This window comes from Drosophila montana, unplaced genomic scaffold, assembly GCF_035044405.1.
Source record: "Drosophila montana isolate Dmon_TW-CO22-7 unplaced genomic scaffold, ASM3504440v1 contig_3747_1, whole genome shotgun sequence".
Lineage (NCBI taxonomy): Eukaryota > Metazoa > Arthropoda > Insecta > Diptera > Drosophilidae > Drosophila > Drosophila montana.
Genome location: NW_026998633.1, coordinates 97,927 through 118,864, shown reverse-complemented (window position 1 = coordinate 118,864; position 20,938 = coordinate 97,927). Strand labels below are relative to the sequence as shown.

The 20,938-nt window shown below is 37.7% G+C and overlaps 1 protein-coding gene across 2 annotated transcripts; it reads left to right on the top strand.

The window, feature by feature from the left end:
• Positions 1-79: 79 nt before the first annotated feature.
• On the top strand, positions 80-20,652 carry Pino (Pinocchio). Of its 2 annotated transcripts, XM_064695354.1 has the most exons (5): positions 80-227; positions 1,051-1,345; positions 18,584-18,674; positions 19,969-20,218; positions 20,299-20,652. In XM_064695354.1, exons 2-5 carry the CDS (start codon positions 1,051-1,053, stop codon positions 20,530-20,532), a joined length of 870 nt encoding a protein of 289 aa, XP_064551424.1. In that variant the 5' UTR covers positions 80-227; the 3' UTR covers positions 20,533-20,652. The 2 variants fall into 2 exon arrangements, with proteins under 2 accessions (XP_064551424.1, XP_064551426.1); XM_064695356.1 differs by lacking the exons at positions 80-227; positions 1,051-1,345 and adding an exon at positions 17,018-17,161.
• The last annotated feature ends 286 nt before the right edge of the window (positions 20,653-20,938 follow it).

The following is a 20,938-nucleotide window of genomic DNA, read 5'->3' as shown; positions in this document are numbered from 1 at the left end:
GGATGCCAACTCTGTTTCTTCTCGTGTCGCCCAGTCACTGTGAATGTTTGAACTGGTAGTCCGCTCGCAAAAATTCAAGCAAAACATTTAATTTGAAACGTTCAACAATCAATGCAGCTGCTGCTTATTGTATGTTAAATAAATCATACAAAACGCAACAAACAGGCTGTTATTAAGGAAATTAATTTCTAAGCACTAGGCAGTTGGTGCAACGTGCGTCAAGTAAGGTAAGTGGTTGGGGTAAGTGCACCCGAGCACACTACACACACACACATACACACACACACACGCACGTACACGGGCAAATACAGTTTGCAAAAACAAAAACAAAAGCATTATTTTTATTTTGTGCTTTTGCAACTAATGGCACATATATGCGCATATTTATACATTCGGCTGCACACAATGATGCAGCCTTCACCTAAATAATGCATCTATTGATTTTGCATATGCATTTCGTTGCATTGCCAAGCGGCATTACTTGCAAGATTCTCGTATGCGTGTGCATATGTGCATGTGTGTGTGTGTGTTTTTTGACCTCACGAGTCAACAGCCAGCAACAGCTGTCCTGTCGCTCCAGTTTGGCTTCGTGCCCCTCTCACCCCCTTTTTCGTCTTGTCAGAAGCTCAAGAGTGCTTTTGACAGCTTCACGTTTTCTTTGTGTGTTTGTCATTGCATTTGTGCCGCAGTCGCAGCCACGTGTGTCGCTTGCATAGCAGCACGTAGACTCTGCCATTTTTCGATACCCTATATTCATTAAAATGGCTCAAAAGTAGGGTATATATCAGCTGTGCAGAAGTGTATGTAACAGATAGCAAGAGACATCTTTGAGTCGAACTAAAGAAAGACTAAAGCTAAAGACTTCAAACTAGGATTATAAATTGTTGTACTATACGTTTATTTTAACTCTTAAATCAATAATTATCGATAACTCCCTAATGTCACATCAGCTTGCTGCTTGGTAAATGGTATCTCTTAGTCGAGCACGCGCAATTGTAACATTCGTACTTGTTGTTAACATACATTTTAATTGCGTCTTCTTGTCCACAGATGAAACAACGCTCTGCAACAAGTGGCAGCAACAATAACTCGTTTGCCAACAGCAGCAACATTAACATCAACAATAACAGCAACTTTGGACAGCAACAGTTGCATGCAACCGCGGCAACAGGTCAGCAACAACAGCTGTTAAAATCAGCGCAGATTGTAAGCGAGTGGGATGATGGCATTATCTTTGATGTGGATGATCCAGACTTTTGCCCCGGACCGCCACCTGTCGTTATTGACAAGCTGACAACAGCCACGAATAGCTGTGCTGCAGCGTTACGGAATTTGAATTTTATAGGTGAGTAGTCTATATTTATGATTATCAACAACTGATTAACCTGATGCAGTTAGTAACAGCAAATTACAACGAGGCGAAAGTAACATAACACAGCCTTCTCTCAACAAAAACATCACATTGTTAGTAACAGCAGGCCACAAACGGTTTGATAGACTAGTAAGAAAAGCAAATTGGTTTGGTTAATGAGGCAATTTATGGGAAAAGCTTCACGTGTATTTAATTTTTCTACATTCAATCAAATGTAATTGTGAGGGAATTTTTTATTGTTGTTGTTTCGGGCATTGCGCTGACAATGTTATCAATGCCATCTGCTCAAGACTCATTAGAACGGGCAATTTAGACACTAAAAATTTATATTGTCTGACCTTAGAGGCGGCATTGATAAGAATTTGCCAGAAGATACCCTAGTTCTTAATTTAAAATAAACAAAACAAAAAGAGATGGTCTGAATCAGAATTTCTAATTGAAATTTCTCACTTAAAATTTGGGTGAACGGACGCGTCAAGGTTCAAACCAAAACCTTGGCTGATGGATGTTCACGAATATATATAGGCGAGACGTTGATTCGATTTGTAACCATTCACAAATATGTATTGTTAAAATTAATATTAAATAGCAATACATGCGCTACTGTTAGTAACAGAGATCTAGCGCCATGTTAGCTAACATAAGCTTGAGAATTAACAGCGGCTGCTTTTTAAAGTGCGCAATAGCTGTTAAATTGAATATTCATAACAGTTGCCTAACAGAATGTACATAAATCAGTTCTTCAAATGTATTTCTAGAGACGTTGCTAACAAATGTTACCTGATACAGAAAAACAAATCTAGTACAGTTTATCTACTAACTCTTCCATGGGGGTTCCCTTGTAAATCTCTATATATAGAGATAGGAGCTGTAATTGATGTTTTTAAGCTAGACTAATATTAGCACACGTTGCTGTCCACGATTAGGCTTATTTATAGACGTTCGCGTCTAGACAAGCGGTGCACGAGAATACCTTATTACTATAAATATTTACGATCGATCTGCTGATAGACCTAAAACTGGAAAATTTATTTTGCACTGTTTACCATTGCGAAGAGCGTGTGCTGACTGGCAGCTAGCTATGTATGTACATATATACATACGTTTATATGTCTGGCTTATCAGCTGCGTTTTTTCCAGCTCGCTTATTAGCAGGTGCGTGGGCGTGGTCGCTATTTAAGTTAGTCCATACGTGTGGTGTACATATAATATATATATATAAATGCTGGTACTTGTACTTTATCCATATCGCGTCCCTGTGCTCTTTGTGCGACCCACTTGCAATTCTTTTTTTTGCTGCTTTATACATGATTGAGCGGAAACTGGCGCACACTTTTATTAACATCAATTGCCGGCGATAGTCAGCTTTATCGCTCAAGTGGCTCCCTCCTCTAATATATGTATATAATGCCAAATACGCGGGCTATCAATTTATATTTAAGACCAGTTCTTGCTGCTTCAAAGTTCACACACAAGCATTCTCATCGGTCATGCATTCAACAATAATCGATAACAAAGTAATCGATGTCCTTTTATATTTAGCAGCATGTTCCATTATTTATAGAGACAATTAATTATGTGCAACAAGAGGGAATAGCTTTTTTAATGCTCACATGGGCATCAATCAAATTAGGTTTGTGGCAGCTATATGATATCTTGTCATAATCTATCGATTGATCTACACGTCAATCAATCAAATTTGATGTAGTTGAAGCGGAAATGTATTTGTACAACTTGTTGCAGCGTCAGCTAAGTATAGATAGATATAGTTATTTGATTTCGCTAAAATTGGTTAAAACTGGAACTTGGAAGTTTGTTCAACATAAACTTTAAACAATCAATATGTAAATTAGGCAGTTTATTTTTTGAAATATAGAATAGGGTATGCCCCTTATGTTCGGGTAAATATTTAGATGGATTCTTAACTTAGGCGCAGCTTCAATGGAGTATACCACTATGATGGATTAGCTTATTCTTTTAGAAATCCCCAGATTTGTAGACCTATCGTCTCGACTTAACCTTAAAAAAACCCACTTAATATTCTTTTAGATCTTTTAATCGATTATTTGAGTTTTTTGATATATTAAGCAAATATTAATATTGTTCAAAAGTCTTTAAAACTCTTATAATAAAGTTTTATATATTTGTTTTATAAACTTGAAACTTATTAAACTTTACTATAATTGTTATATTATAAACAATTATAATTGTTTTAAGGACTTTAAACTTTATTATGGCAGTTTTTTTCGGATCTTTAAATAAAAAGGTTTTCATATAAAAACTCAGTTTTCTAACAGTAGTTCCCTTTGATGTTATATAATATTGTCTTGTTATATGATATAGACGAAAGGACTATAATAGTAATAGTACAATATATAAAAATCTTATTAGTGGCAAGTACAGGGTTTCAAACAAAGCAGAATTTGTTTTTACGTATATTTGTACAGTAATGCGATTAATAAGAAAACTAATTATCAAAGTTCTTTATAGCTGGCATGAAAGTACCAAAGTCGGGGCTAAATCGGCACAGCTCATCGATCTGATTTAAAATAAATAAATATACATTTGTATAGTTGACAGGAAATATGTACATATATAGTTTTTTCGGAAATGTCTCCTTCCATGCGTTGCGCATTCCTAATTCTGCTTAAAAACAAAAAAATAAAAAATAACACCCACAGACCATCAATCAATTAATGTACGTGCCCGGTTATGGGCCTTCGAGCATAGCGCGAAAATACTTTTCGCTTTTCGTTTTGTGCTAATTATTGTCTCTTTCTTGTGGCTTTTATCTGCGATCTGATTAGCCATATAAACAAAGCGTGCGGCTCGCTTATTCACACGTTTCTGTTGTCGCTGGAAATTTATGAAATTCACGCGTTTATCATGTGACTTGTTCTGCGCAACGGTGACTCTCGGAACTCTCTGCTCTGCACTCGGCTCTACCTATTTGCCTAGGGGACTACGAGTTGTGCTAACATTAATCACGCTCCGTTCGGGGATTATGCATGTTAACTGAACAACTTAACTTGTTACTTTTCATTTTATGTTTGCGTGTGGCGCTACAAAGTCCACTTCTCTCTTTTTTTCGTCTCTTTATTTTTTTATTTAAGTGGCCCTCGACACGTGTGGATCGTTTAGTTAATTTACAAAGCCGACAATCAGGCTAACACCCACGAAGCTCTTGCGTGTCGCGTCTACAAGCTATAAGAACTGTAACCCTGGCGAGGGAGGGGGGGGGGGGGGGTGCGGCGTGTTTATAATTGAGCAATATATTTTTATGTAGTTGTTGGTAAAGCAAAAATTGAAATGATTAGCACATTAATTTTGTATTCCAACATGAGTTAATTTATATGCATACAGTATTCATTAGTTAGCACGTCTATATATACATATATGCTGATATGTACAGAGATCTGGTTCTATCTATTTTGATACCCTTGTAGAGAGTATTATAACTTTGTCAGAAATTGTGTTGTGAACCCATAAAGTATATATATTCAAAGTCAGGATCAACAGCTGAGTTGATAGAGCCATGTCCGTCCGTCCGTCTGTCTGTTTCTATGCTAACTAGTCTCAGCTTTGCATAGGTCCGTCTATCTGTTGCAGGCTTTACATATGTCGGAACCGGCCGGATCGAACCACTATATCATGTAGCTGCCATAGGAACTATCAATCGAACAGTAGGTTTTTATATGAAAAACTGTTTTGTTTATTAAGATATCGTACACGGAAAGTAAACACAGAAACGATCGGTCGAAAATTAGTTTCCGTTTTTTTGTTTTCTGCAAAAGGAAAATGTCTAAAGAGTATTAAATCTTCGGCGTTCCGAAGATATGATCACTTTCTCGTTATATTTGTATTCAGAGAATCTATAGAATCTCTTGGACCATCCAAAAATACCATTTTTTCTTTGGTTGAATTTTTGTACATAACAAGCTTTTAATCAAATTTGAATAAGAACTACAATTTGAAAGATAAAGTCAAAAATTTTGTTACACACTTTTTTCAGCATATTATCATACGAACCCAAACACAAAAGTTATTGAGAAATCGAAAAATGTACTTGATTTGGATCTAGGGCATCGCAAAGTCGAGCACGTTGGCAAGTTTTATACTCTGCTTATTTTTGGCTTTTACTATTTGCTGATGCAAATCGCGAATAGTCAATTATCAGAAATAATATCGCGAGATCTGCTGCAGTTCTAAAAATAATTAAACAATCATTAAAAAAAGCTTAACAAACTCTATAAACCGCTATCGAGGCAAAAACTGAGTCAAAAAATAAATAATGGCTGGCATTTTATGCTGAAACGTATTCGCAAATCTCTGCTCTATAAATATTTATATTTACATTCAGATTTATATTGAATTTAAGTTTTATCACTTAAGCCACAGCTAGAGGTTATTTTGCACAGGGCTGAAAAACCAGAAGTTTTTTTGTGTGTTTGTTTGCTTTGGCATCGCATTTCCGAATGAATGGGAAAGCAACATGAGTAGCTATATCTTTATTACATGGCATATGTCTTGTAAATATTATATATCACATAGTGCGACTGTTTTAAGGTCTGGCTTTGTTTAATTTTTAATATTGTATTATAGATATGGGCTTCTGTCGCCAGTTCCTTATAACCATAGAATATGGCGCTATCATACATTTCTCAGTATTCAATAGACAACTCTGGCAATTCGTATGAAAGGTGTACTATTAGTTAATACTGCATAGGATTTCTTTTTTTGTGAATTACTAGTTGAGTAGTGATTTTCTGTTTTATATACTCTGTATACATTGACAATGGGTAAAATGATTTTGTGCAGATGTATGTTACAGGCAGAGGGAAATATAAATCTATATTCTCCTAAACCACACACTGAAAGAATTTATGATTTCTTCTTTTCGATATCTTCTCCCATTTTCCTAATATCGATAAATATCGATTTTGCCATATCTCGGAGATTATGAGAGCTAGATAAACCAAACTTGGTCTAAGTGTTCTCGTAAAGTCAACACAAATTAGAAATATATCACATTTGGAAACTTTCAAATATAATTGAGACAAACGTAGATTTACAGCCGAGCCTTATGCCTTGGTAATTGCCCTCCTGTGTGTGCCATAGTTCAGCAGGAACAAGTTTCATAAAGATCGGACTTCAAACGCCGATCTTAATCAAGACTGTGGCTTTCCACAGTAGCAAACACAGACATAGAGTGTGCAGCATGCGTATGTGTGTATATGTCTAGTTTTGAGTATGTATTTGCTGAAGAAAGCTAGAATGTTTCTAAGGGCAGCTTTTCGTTACTTGCAGGGTATCTTCGAGTCGTGGACACTCGCCTGTCGCAGCTTTACCTGTTGTATTTTACTTTTATTTGTTTGGCTGCTGTTGCCCAATGTTATTACATTACCTTATCTGTATAATTAGACAAACGTTATCGTTCATATGATGATCATGATTTGCATCTTATCTTCGCACTCCGCCGAATAATGAATCACAGCCAGGCCCCAGGCCCCAGACACAGAGCACTTACCTGTACAATAGCCGCCCCTCCAGTCTGTCTCTGTCTCTGTCCCTTATATCATCGTCGATCAGTCGTCGGCCTGCTCACAGATTCGCCAGACATTGACCTGCTCCTCCTAGCCCCGCCCCAGTTTATTGCCCATGTCTGATTAAGTATTAAAATTATTATAAAAACGGCTCAGAATGCACTTGGAACTAAAGTTTTTGCTCCCCAAACGGCCCAGTCCGCGGCCGTCATGCACTTTTGCTTACATAAACGTCGCGCTTTTATGCAATTGCTTATTAAAACGACAAACGTAATGACAAATTTTCAAAATAAAATCGTTTTCAATTTCGCACTGCAGTGTGCCCCCCCCCCCCCCTAGGCCCCTTATTGCCCAGCTCTGCGCGTTCCCCCCTTGCACCTCTTCCCCTTCGAACTGTGTCTGGTTGATTTTGCATGCGAGAAATCGTTTCGTTGCTTTTATGTTCCCATGCTCATTATAGACAAAACCAAATGGTACGCCACGCGCAGACTATATATACCCTGTAATTGCAGCTTGTGAGGCATGTGCATTTTTTGAGGATTATATGTTAAAATTTAATGTAAATTTTGTGCGGATAAACAATGAATGTTATTAACTACATTTTAAATTCAATCACAACTTTATGGATTTTGGATCTGTAAATTAAATAATTTTTAATAAATTATAATAACATATATGTTAAATGTTTTTGGCAAATGTTGTTGCTCATTTTTTTGACATTGCAAATCCAAATTGCTTCCAAATTTCCAATACTCTATTTTATTTGTATTATTTTTTATATATTCCCGCTAATCGCTTCCAAATTTCCAACACTTTATTTGATTTGTATTTTTTATTTATTTATTAAATTTATATCATTGCCTTTTTATTTTCACCCAAAAAGTTCCTATGGCAAATAATTTAAAAGTGAAAATGAAATAACATCCCAACACATATTTGCATTTAAAATTATCGAATATCTATGACAAACTAATGGATGTATTTTGTAGTTGATATACACATAAATTTTGAATATGATGTATTCGCTTTTGAATATCATATAAATCTCTTATGAATTATCTACTTAACAACTTCTGATTTAACACGCGAATGCTGAAAAGTTGAGCAGTTGATTTTGCGTTAACTCATCAAGTTTTTCCATGACACCTTAAATATTTGTTCTATTCCAATTGGATTAACAGTTACATCTAACTAGTTCAAGCCTGTGCTGGAACTAGTTGCGAATTACAAGCGCAAACAATGTGCAAATTAATTTTGCAAATCATTCAAATACGAAATCATAACGTAATCAAATCTATTAATTATTGCCGGTTAACAATTATATAAAAAATGTGCATATGGTATATCCTATATTATAAAATATATATTTATTTCTTTAAACATGTGATTTCAAAGTTTCATCGTTCCAAGTTTTTTTTAAAAAAACAATAAAAGAAACGATTTTTAAACCAAGCACCCTTTAGAAATGGTTAGAAAGGGTATAATCATTTTGTTTAAAAGTATGTAACAGGCAGAAGGAAGCATCTTTATAACGTATAAATGTTCTTGAACAGGACAACGAGATAAGGCAATCTGACCATGTTCGTATATATGAACATGTTGACCTGGGCAACTTATCTAAATATTCAATTCTATAGATATCTAATTTTCATAATGTTTTTCACAATGTTTTCTTTCACAATGTCAATAAATAGGGCTTTTGAGACATGGTTTTCTAATCATAACTCAAAGATTATAGCAGCTAGATCAACTAAGCTTGGTATGCAGTATGGTATAAATAGTTTTAAAATATTTTCCCTTTTTTAGATACTCCCCCTATTTATAAATAAAACCTCATAACAGCTATAACTTTAAGGATATATCCATAACTTATGGTTCATAAATATTAAAGCATCTTATGTAGATATATTCCAAATTGTAGACAAATCTAGAGCAGTTTTTTATATATACTGAAATGTATTGTACTGGGCTACTTGGCTGGGTATCTCCTAGTCGATCATTATTGCCTAGAGTTTTATTTTGCTTATTTTTGGTTTATTTTAAATGTTGGCGACATCATCAACATCAGGGCATGCGACACGAGGGGGCGAACAGCCATGCGCCGCGCCCATTGCCTCAGCCTCAGCCCGGCTCGACTTTGCCTGACGCGATGTTGTTGTTGCCGTTGTTGTTGTTGTTGTTTTTTTTTTCAGCAGCTGATAAGCTGTCATGTCCACGCGTCGCCTCAAATTGCGCTGCGGTCAGGTCTGAAATGCAAAAAAAAAAATCAAACTATAAAATAAATTTCAAAAAAAACCTGTGAAAATGCAATTCGATGATTGAGTTTGACCTTTTTGCCGCCTGTGTGTCATCAAATGCGGCATGAGGCGCCAGTGTGTGTGTGTGTGTGTGTGTGCGAGTTTGTGTGTGTGCGGCCTCCAATCGATACGTTTGGGTAACAGCCGCCGTTTATAACCTCAAACGCGAGTCAAGTAACCAGCGAATGGTCACTTGAGCCGAGCCGCTGAAGCTGACTCTGACTCTGGCTCTGGCTCTGGCTGTGGCTGTGGCTCTGTTGATGGTGGCTTGTGGTGCTGCCTTCTAATGCCACCGTGCGACGAGTGTCAATGGAACGTGCGCAAATGTGGTTCATTTGAGACCACTTGGCATTCACACGAGCTCAGGGCTGGTGTACTTTTGAGGGGCAGGTCACTCGATAACGCATTCTTTACGATAAACATGCAACTACCGTGTGTACAGTGAAAGCTCTCATAACGAACGGCTACAATTTAGTACAAATTTATACTCGGCCTTTGGCGTAAGCAACCCCTTGACCTGAGGCCAACTCTTATATAGTTAAACATTATGTTTTAGAACTTTCAGGTACAGTCAAACAGTTTCTTTTAGCAAAAAAAAATTAATTTTAAATGAAAAGTGCGGACAAAAAGTTGAAGAAATTGTACTTTTTCTCTATATAATTTATTTTAATAGCAATTAAAATGAATATTTTTCATTTTAACATATTTAATTTTGAGTTGAAAGCGTGGGCGTTCGTTTTAGTCAACTTTCACTGTATATACTATTCTATGCTTATATGTATTGATTTCCATTTAAATTGCGCTTCATTCATTCATTGCAGCGCTTCATTGTTTTATCAATTTACAATTTTAACACACAGTTAAAGCAGGCACACTCACTCACACACACACACACACTAGACACACACACACACTATAATGGACTGGCAGCAGTTATGTCGTGCGACAATCGACTACGACATTATTTAGTAGCAATCGGTTTAAACTGGAAACTTAACTCATCTCAGCTTGTTGTAGATCTCTCTTGTGTGTATCTGTGTGTGTGTGTGTGTGTGTGTGTGTGTGTGTGTGTGTGTGTGCGCTGTGCAAACGATTCGTGCGACGCAAATCTAACACAAATGCCAGAGAGATGCTCATCATCGTGTTGATGACGACGTCAGCCAGTTAAAAAGTAGTAAAAAAACGTCAACTAAATAGTCGGTCAGACCACTTGAGTAGCCAGATATTTACTATATACATATATATATATATATATATACATACATATTTATACTACATTTATATATGCCTAGCTAGCCTGGGGCGGCCCTACTTAGTTTAACCAATCCGGTCTTAACTCAACTTGTCACGTGTAATTAGCAGAAATGGCGAGCAAAGCAAATAATTAAGTGTGAATCCAGACTAAACTGTTAATTGCAATGTTTACCCTATATCTCGACTCCCAAGAAAACGAACTGCATCATTAGTTTATTAATTGATCACGAGATTCTTGCGTGTTATGCGCCAGAAACTGGCAAAGAATTTCAAAGTAAAATGTTAATTATTTTTTGGAATTTTGGGAAAGTTAGCGTGAAGTTTTACCCAAGAAGACGTAATATTTGATTTCGCTTTAGATTAAACTTTAAGGGTCTAAAATGTGATCTAAATGTGAACACGCCTTTAAGTAGAAGATTTAATCGTAGAAATAGGAGAACAAAATAGGATTGCATAGACAAAAAAAAAGTAGTCAAATTTTCTATAATATAGCTCGTGAGATTTCGCTTATGCAAGATCCCAACAAGATATCTTCAAAGCTGCAAATGAAGTTTCGGCTAATTATACCGATAAAAACATATATGTATACTTTATAATATTGGAAAAGTTTCTCGAAGTTTTACCCAAGACGTAGTTGAGGTTTTCTGTTTTGAAGTTAAATTGGAAATTTTAAAGCTTAATTGAGATAATATCATATAGCTTGTCAACAATCCTTTAACTAGAAGATTCTCTTAATAAATAAATACAAAAAAGCAATTTGTCTTCAGAGTGCACGCGAATATCTGGAGAACAAAATAGGATTGCAATAAACAAACAAAAAAAATAAATAACATTTTTTATAATATATTACGTGAGATTTAAAAAAAAAAAAAGGATTTCGCTTCCATCAATATATTTTGAAAGCTGAAAATATAGTTTACATATAACATCGTCTCGGCTAATTATACCGGTAACAGCATGTATATATATATATCTATATATTTATGTATATATATACGGTCTTTGTTCCACATTCTATGACCAAATCCAAAGTCTGTTCCTCAAACTTTATTTAAATTGTTTGTTAGTTCTATTAATGTGCCGGGGACTGTACCCAAAATGGGAGGCCTGTTCTAATTACGTCTACGGGTTTTTTTCATTTTACTATTTCGTTTGCGCATTTCGCGATGCAAATGCGGTTCAGATAATACGAAATTACGTACTTGGACTTTATAGCGATCAATGTACGGGGCAATTCCTATGTAATACTATACTCAAAGTACAAATATTAAAAGTTCTATATTCTGTTCAATAAATAGTACGTTAAATATATATATATATGTATGTATATGTATCTATGCATAGTGTGACGCCAGCAATGCCCCGAGAGTATTTTTATAACAATTCCCCAGAATTCTATATGCACAAATAAATATGTGTGGGGGGCCACTATCTATATATACTATATATAATTTATGCGTATATAGAGAGAAACTTATCTCCCGGCTGCATAATGGAACCATTGTATCATAAATAATGCAGGTAATTGAGTTAAACATTAGTTGAATAGCTTTCACATGACTACTTGGAGCATTAATTTGATTGAATCGCAGCAGAAAAGTTTTCTAGAATTATCGCAAACACGCCCCTCCGTACTCTACAATTACAAAAAAGAAAATCATCAATAACTAAAAACACTTTTAAAACATTTGTTACTTCCTAATCGAAAGCTTTTATAGCTCGTTTTTTATAGCTAAGATAAAAGTATAATTGATGTAGGCCGTGTACAAAGTGTAAAACTTTCCTAAACAACTCAACTTACTCACCAAATTTCTATTGTTTAACGCTAAATGCCAGCTGACATGCCCCCACATTATCGCCAATCAATAAAAGATCGATTACATGCGCCATATTAACGATAAAACCTTGGCCTATGTAATTTATCAATATCTAATAACATTGCAATTTGTTTGGCAAATGGTTTGGAAATGTGCTCGCTAATGTGAAAATAACAATGCTTATTGACTTAACAGCTGTTTTTATTTATAGTCCAACTGCATTCCGGCATTCAACAGTTATGTCCAGCTCTGTTAATAATCGGAACATATTTAACATTCTGATAAACTGTTAAACAATTTGAAATATCTATACATTAAGGCCTAACAGCTGTTGGATTTTCTTCAATCATATTAACAGCTGCAAAAGTTGACGCAAGTCTCCGATAATGCCCCAAAAAACCATTACAAATATTACAATAGCAACATTTTTTGCATAACAGCTGTTAGTTTTGCTAACAACATGTTAATAAAAGACTGTTAAAATGAACTGTTAACTTGCAAAAATATCAGCTCTATGCTATACTATGTCTATCTATGTTATCTAAACAGCTCTTCTGTTTTCTGTAGTATTTTAAAATTAACAGAATTTTATTTAAAACTATGTTAACGCTCCGAATATGCTTCGAATGCTGGAAAAAACATGTTTTTCTTATATATAAAAAACTAGTTCCTCTAGTTTTAACTAAAATATTAGCTCATGGGTTCTTTCCGCAATTCAAACAATTTTTCATTATATGCAGATCATTCTATCCATGAAACCATGCAAATTTCTTGAGCTCAACTATGGCGAAGCAAATACAGACACATATGCAAATACCCAGAGTATGGCGATGCGTGAAGAGACGTTGGGTTTAAGTTCAGGGTGTCGGAATTTTTTATTTGTAATATGCCCCGTCGGTCATATATAATTCGCACACTTCTAATTGCCATTGTCAACAGCTGTGCATTTTCTTTCCCATCCATCCATCTATCAACTCTTGAGCTAATAGCTATTTTATTTTTCACTTCCCTCTAATCTTGCGGCTGCTCAATGGAAGACCGCTATCTATATCTATATATTGAGTCGTAATATATTCATACTAACTACGTTTAGGTATTTTTTTCCCTGCATTAATTAAGTAAACAATTGTTGGAACGGTTGTGCGCACAAATCTATCAACGAGGGAAGCCCGCAAAATATTTTATATGTACATATATAGAAATATTTTTTTAAAAAACTCGTTTCGATTTGCGTTGAACTCATTTGCATTTGATTGGCGCCATTAATTTGGAATTTCTCAGTCTGATATTTGCTGCTGCTAGATTTCTGTGTAAACCGTGAATCACCCGTGACTGGATCATCCAGTGATCAAAACAATGCATCTCCGGCGGCCGCTTCTTCATTTTTTTTTTTTGTGGGTGTACTGTTATTGTCGTTGCTTTTCCTGATTTTTGCGCATTGACGTCAACTGCTTTTGTGTTTTTAGCTGGGGCGGCACATTTGGCGCAGAACATCTGATCGCAGCCTTTAACAGGCAAACATATCATCCAAGCCAACCAACCAATAAATATGTATTTATTTACAATTGACAGCCACTTGCAGGAGCAGCTTTGTTTGCATAGCTGCGTATTCGAAACAAATGAAAACGAGTTGTTTCAACTGTTGCAGACCTGAAGAGGAAGCGCATGTCTTTAAGCAGCACTTGTTCGTGTACCGCAGTATCTCAGTATCTGTTACTGTTTTGGCGATTGCGCATATTCACAATTTAACGAGGTTTGCCTATAGAGTACGAGTTTTATTAGCAATTCGCCTATGAGCGTGAAATATAGGTGAAACGCTTTTGTGACTCATTTTGGTATTTTGTACTCTTGTATTCAAAGCTTGGATATGAGTTTAATGCCTAAGTGTAAAATTAATATAGAATTCGGGTTTTCTTCCAAATTCGCCTATGAGCGTGAAATATAGGTGAAACGATTTTGTGACTCATTTTGGTAATTTGTATTCGTAAATTATGATATTTTGTACTCATATATTCAAAGCTCGTATGTAAATTTAACGGTTAAAATTGAAATTCACGCCCATGATAGGAAAATGTGTGAAGCATTTATATCATGATTCTTAGATATGGGATATAAGACTATTATATCATATACCTCTATAGAAATAATTGGTCGAGAAATAAGTTTTGATATAGCAACTTTTATTTTTTAACATCACCAAGGTATATTAATAGTTACCTTTACCAGAGAATATAATATATTTCGCCTGAACCAGCAACTGGTTCGAATCACAGGAAATTACAAGGAACATAGGGTTACCGGCTCGCACAAACAACTTAATAAAATAAATAAAAACTAAGCATATGTTTTTTTGCAAATTGTTTTACATAGCTGCCAGGGTTGCAACATTTGCATGCAGTTACCTCTCAAGCTACCTGTGCATGCACATACATACATATGTAGATAGTATATGAGCATATATTTATATTTCAGCCAGGTAACTCAAATATGTATCACAAATACACAACAAATACGAACGCAGCTCGACACTTAATAACTTTTTAAAAGGTTTGCAAAATATTGTTTAAATATTATTTGGTTCGACTTGTTATATACATGTATGTATGTATATATGTAGATGTATATGCATATATATCTACATATATGTTTGTTCGTGCATTGTTTTGTCTGTGGCTTATTGGTACACATTAATATCGCTCACGTCTGTCGTCTGACGCAATCTTTTTGAACGCTGCTGCGGAGAGGTGTTTTTCAAGTAATTGCCGCGCGACCTTCTCAGATGACAATGGTCTTCCCCTTCGACTGAATATAGAAATCTGGGCCCAACAACAATGCGAAACTGCGCCGCATCCAAAGTTGAATGCCAGTCAAAAAGTGTGCCGTTGGAATATCGCAGAAAGAGAGGATCACGATGACAACGATGATGTTCTAGCCTTTCCAAATAAACATCAATTGTTTATAATATAAAATGCAAGTCTGTGCATGTCTGTCTGTCTGAGTGTGTGTGTGTGTTTGCGAGAGCGCCGTTCTGTTTATAGTTGGCCGTTGACGTCGCTGCCGCTGCCGCTGAGTTGCATTATTTTTGGCGAGGGTCACTTTTGAGCTGATCTCTGGCTGCTCCGGTTTTTCGTAGACCCCAGCGAAATTTGAGCTGCGGCTGACGCGACGCGCGACTCGTGTAGACTGCGAAAGTGCAACAAATAAAAAATAAATTTAAAAAACCAAAATACACAAATTCCCATTAACATGCCAATATATTGTAGTTGCTTTTTAGCACTTGCGCTGGCAATTTCCATTCGCCCAACCAGGGGCGAGGTCTGCCCTGCTCTATATTGTCGCTTAGGACTTTGGTATGGGCTGCCGATACAGGTGTATTAGATTTCATGCTAGATTCAGAGCCACGCGTCGATAAGATCATGTGGGTGTTTTTTTCTTTTAATGTACATACTATATTTAAGATAAGCATTGAGCATGGGATAATCAGTTCCAGTTAAGTCATAAAGCGCAGGTCGCGATTATTTATGTTACCTGTTGTTGGCCGAATTGCCCATCTCTCTGCCTGTCTGCCCGTCCCTGCAACCTGCACCCTGCTGTACTCTACCTGTCGCTGGCCATATATTATTTGTTATTCAAATGAAACGCTGTCATTGCTGACGCTTGTTGCCGCGCGGTGTTTTTTGTTTTTGCCTGTATTTTCTTGTCCAAATCATCTACGTCAACAACCCCTCGAGTTTACATTTAGTCAATGTACTAGACTTGTTCCACACGGCGTATACGTATTGCTGAGTATCAGTATGTGCGTGCGCGTGCGTGTGTGTGTGCGTTTGGGGTTTCAATATTTTTGTAGTTGTTTTTGTTGCCTTGCGGTTTGACCGTTAAACGAACGCGCGCGCGCGCGCTCTCAATTATTATCGCGCTCTCTCATTCGCTGTCACACTGGCTGCTCACAGTTTATGCTCTTGCGAAGAAGCAAAAGAAACAACAGTTGTTTTGTTTTGTTGCTCTTATCATCGGCCTCTGTTGCCAACTACATAAATACACACTTATAGCGTCAATTTGGCCAGCATCTGCTGACTTGGTTTCTGTTTTATTTATTTTTTTTTTCTTTGGCATTAACTTTGATTTACCCTATGCCACGCCGTTCTGCGTTTCGCAGTTTTTATGTCTGTGTTTTGCGAGTGTGTTAGTGTATTGGTGCGCATTTTCAAATTTTAAGCTGACAAGTTCGTTAGCTTTGCTTTGTCATGCCCACACACATAACACACACACGCACATGCAGCTGTGAGCGCTCGCTCGCTCGTTTGCTCTCTCGCACACTCAGCAACAGCGCCTGCAATATCACTGCGCTCACTCACAGCTTGCTGCCACTGTTGCTCACACACTCTCTCGCTCGCACACGTCCGCTGAATTTGCTATAAAAGCGAGTGGCAATCAGCGACTTCATTTGAGTAGTTTTTGTGTTGTCGTGCACGCCACTTGGTCTTTAGGCTTTTGTTAAACTACAGCAAGTTTAAATAAAAACAAATTCAAAATACAAAGCCCAACTATAAAAGTGTGCTGCAGCTTCTGTCACAATATTTATTAACATTTATCAAAACATATTTTGTGCGAATTTCGTGTGTTTAACTGTTGCGAAGCGCGCGTGTGAAAAGTTAAACAAAAAACAAAAAAAAACTTTTGATTGCAATTATTTAAAAGCAATTGTTCAAGCAATTTCATTATTGTTGTCGCCAACTATATAACAATACAACTGGAAAAAATCACAGCCAATTCCAAATTTGGATTATTAATAGCGCATAATAAATATTTTGCGCCGTTAGCAATCAGATATTCTGTAAAACAGCTAACAGCTAACAACAACAGCAACCACAACAAATTGTAAGTACATATGTACATATTTCCGTGCCCAAAATAAACTGAACAGCACACACACAAACACACATACAGAGGCAACAAAACTAACATTCTACGCTACGTGATGTGTGTGTGTTTGTGCCCTTCTATAAATAAATCACATCAAATTTAATTAAATGCAACTAGTTGTGAGTTGCAGGCTGCCGCATTGCATGCCAAGTCTATATATAGAAACAATCATATACATACATATGAATGTATGCATACATATACATATCTGTCTCTACACGAGTGCGAGCGTGTGCAAAAAAAAAGTTAGAGTTTACAGTTGCAGTTGCGTTGCCCGCCATTTGCTTCAAAAACTTCATTGCCGATGCACAACACACTTATAAATGCACTCAATTAACATAACATTAACATAACATTTACATTTGCATGCGGCGAACTTGTTGCAGTCTTTGTTTTACACTTGAGCTTTAAATTTAGCACGTACCGTTAATTTGATAACATTTTTAAATGCGCAACTCTGGCTCATATGATCCACTAAATATAGCAACAATAAAAAACAAAAATAAAAAAACGGAAATTATATTATTTTCGGCAGGCAACGGACGCAGTCATGTGTTGTCCGCTGGGTGTCAAAAATACAAATTTTGCAATGCTGCCAAAATCAGAAAGATTGGCACACAACACCGCGCTCCCACCCACCCCCACCCCCACTCAAAACAAACCGTGAAATCCCCGCCAAACGGCAGACACGACGCTCGTGCCGACATTAAGCTATAAATACACCAATACTTATACATATATCTATCGGCGATATATATACACAGCTTCCATGACAATTTAGTTGGAAATGTAAAACTGAATTTTAATTGCCTCTGCAATACCCAAATTAATGGTAACAGGGTATAACAATAATTTGTTATGACGCATCCCAATACACAAGCTGTGTTAAGTTGTGTGTGGCCTTTCCGTTGGCGCTTTCAACCGGATTTTTGTGGCTGTTTTTTTTTTTCGCGCGCGTTTTCTTAATTATATATTGCAGAATGTCGTTTATTGACCAGTACTTAAAGTATATTGACCATTAAGCTGGAAAATTGTTGAAAGCAAGTGTCTTGGTACAGTTGTGCTTGGCTTTTGTCAATGCAAACAATGTTTTTTTTTTTGACATTTAAGTGTTTTATAATACCCACACACACTCACACACACACACAAATCATAATGAACTTCACAACACTCGCAGCAGCTGCACAGCTAGCTTGTTTACCTTCGTGCGTTTGTTTACCTGTATTTTGATTTTGATTTTGATTTTTTTTTAATTTGACTTACTCGTTTTGCCCCTGACATATGGTATATATGTATTTGCGGGGAAACCCGGCCCCTTCGGACTGTGATTTAGTTTTGGTATTAATGCTTTTCCTTATTTCTGGTTTTTCATTGCAGTTCCAACAGCAACAGCAGCAGCAGCAGCAGCAACTATGTCGAGTGCCAGCGTACACGCTCCCCAAATTGCCGACATTTGCAGTCCACTGGCGTAAGTAAAAGTTGAGATACATGTGCATTATATATGGCCAATAAATACGCAGTTACAGCTATACAGATAGATTAGCTAATAGATACGCGCAGCAGCCGGATACACAGATACAGATACAGACACATGCGATACATATGTATCAGCATATCTATCTATGGCCAGATTGCTCATACGCCTTGTGATTCACAGCTGTATTTAGCTGGAAGCGCCGTTTCCGTTTTTATTGAGTGACAATCGCCAAACCCCTTGCCCCATAGTCCCCCCATAAGCCCCTCCTCATAATGATACATTCGCTGCATGTGCGAAATTTTAGTTAGTGGGCTTTGTAAACAAAGTCAGGGCCAGTTATGGAGAATTGGCAGTTGACAGTGACTGTAACAGTGACTGTCACAGCGATTGTCAAATGCCTAATGCCTTCGCTTATGCATGGGCCCCCATTCATAAGTTTTGCAATCTAATCGCGAACAAGGTGCAGAGTACAACTAACAAATCAACTTGGCCCCGACTTTGGCTGCCATTAACTAAATGCCGCATACTGCATTATATTGTTGTAGTCTGATACCAGGCTAAGAGGCATTATCATAGGCGCTCAGCCCTCGCTCTCTCTATCGCTCTCTCTCTCTCTCTTTTTATCTCCTGCTCTCTTGCGGCGACGCGGCGACGCTCACATGATCGGGCGAAAGCTGCCGCGTCTGTCGTTGTCGTTGTTGTTGTCGTTGGTACAGTCCCGATTCGCCGCCGTCGTCGTCTCGCCGTCACGCTGCTCATTATCATAATCACGCCAGCGACAGAGCACGCCATTCCCCAATGTCCGCCCACCCGGCAAGGTCATGGCCTGCCTTTCGCTGCGACTGCAGGTGCGCCTCGGGGTTGATATGGGGCCCAAAGGGCGCACAAACTTGTTGAATATAAGCCCAGGCTAGTTAGATTAAATTATATCAGAATGTGCCTAGAGTTGATCTCTCTTATTTGGTAAAAGTTTAATATATTTGATTTATTATATATTTAATTAATTTTAAATATGCACAATAGGCCACAGTTTGTAGTTTCTTGGGGAAACAAACGCATAAAATCTATAGAGTTGAGCTGTTTTATCTTATCTGCTAGCAAAGTAAGAGATTACCTTGTCCCAAATTGTAGTCAGGTGCAGTTCCGAGCTGCTTTTAAGCTGTTAGCATTTATGGTGCTCATCAATCTAGTTAAATGAATCTTAGACTGCGACTAAATTGATCAAAGTCTTAAGTCTGAATGAATGCATTGTGCTAATGTGCCCTCTCTCTCTTTTTCCTTGCAGTCACCACAGCTTGGGTCTGTCCGCCTCGTTGCCCGATTTGGTTGGCAGCCCGTTGGAGATCAACATGGACAATGTGCTGACCATTGAGGAGTTGCGCCAGCATCTGGGCTCCTGCTTTACGTGCGGCGTCTCCTGGACCGATGATCATGTCTCGCTCGATTGCAGCGAATGCGGCGGCTACAGCCTGGAGCGTCCCTGTCCCCTCTGCGATGGCCAGTGCGGTGTGCAATGGAAACGTGACTTTGCCATGGTGAGTGTTGCCTGCAACAAGCGCTTAACATAGAGTGCAACAAAAGCTAATCCTCCCATCCTCTCTTCTCTCCCTTGCAGTCGCATGCATGCAGCAAAGCGCGCTGGGTCGGCGTCTGCCTCAGTTTCCCGGAGGCGATGGCCGCTGCGGTGCAGCAGCTGCCCGTTGCCAGCAATACGGCCACGACGGCCACATCCTGTGCCGCTGCCGCTGCCGCAGCGCATCAGCTGCGTCTGGCGCAGGAGCTGTGCTCGCGCCTGGAACAGCTGTCGACGGCATCGTCGACGGCGCCAAACAAAATGACGCGTCTCTGAAGCGATCGCCGGGCCGGCGTACTATAGTACAGTGTTCCTTTTAACAAACGTGTTGGCGCCAACTAGACACAAGCACATGCATCATCAGCCACCTGCCACATGCCACATGCCACATGGCACTCACACCCAACACACAGCCAACAAAACAAACAAAGTCCACCACATTTATTATTTTATTGCTGCATTGGAGAGAGTCGCAGAGGAGGAACGAGCGCGTGGACGCCACTGGAGAATCTCTTGCTCTCTTTCTCTCTCACACACACTTCATATTTAAATTTAGTGCCTAATTAACTAAGCTTTTTTTATTAGTTCTTAGTGTTTTTTTTTTCTTTTTGTTTTTGATTTTTATTATTATTCTTCTTCTACTGAAAACAGTTTTTGTTGTTGTGCACGCGTTCGAGATTTT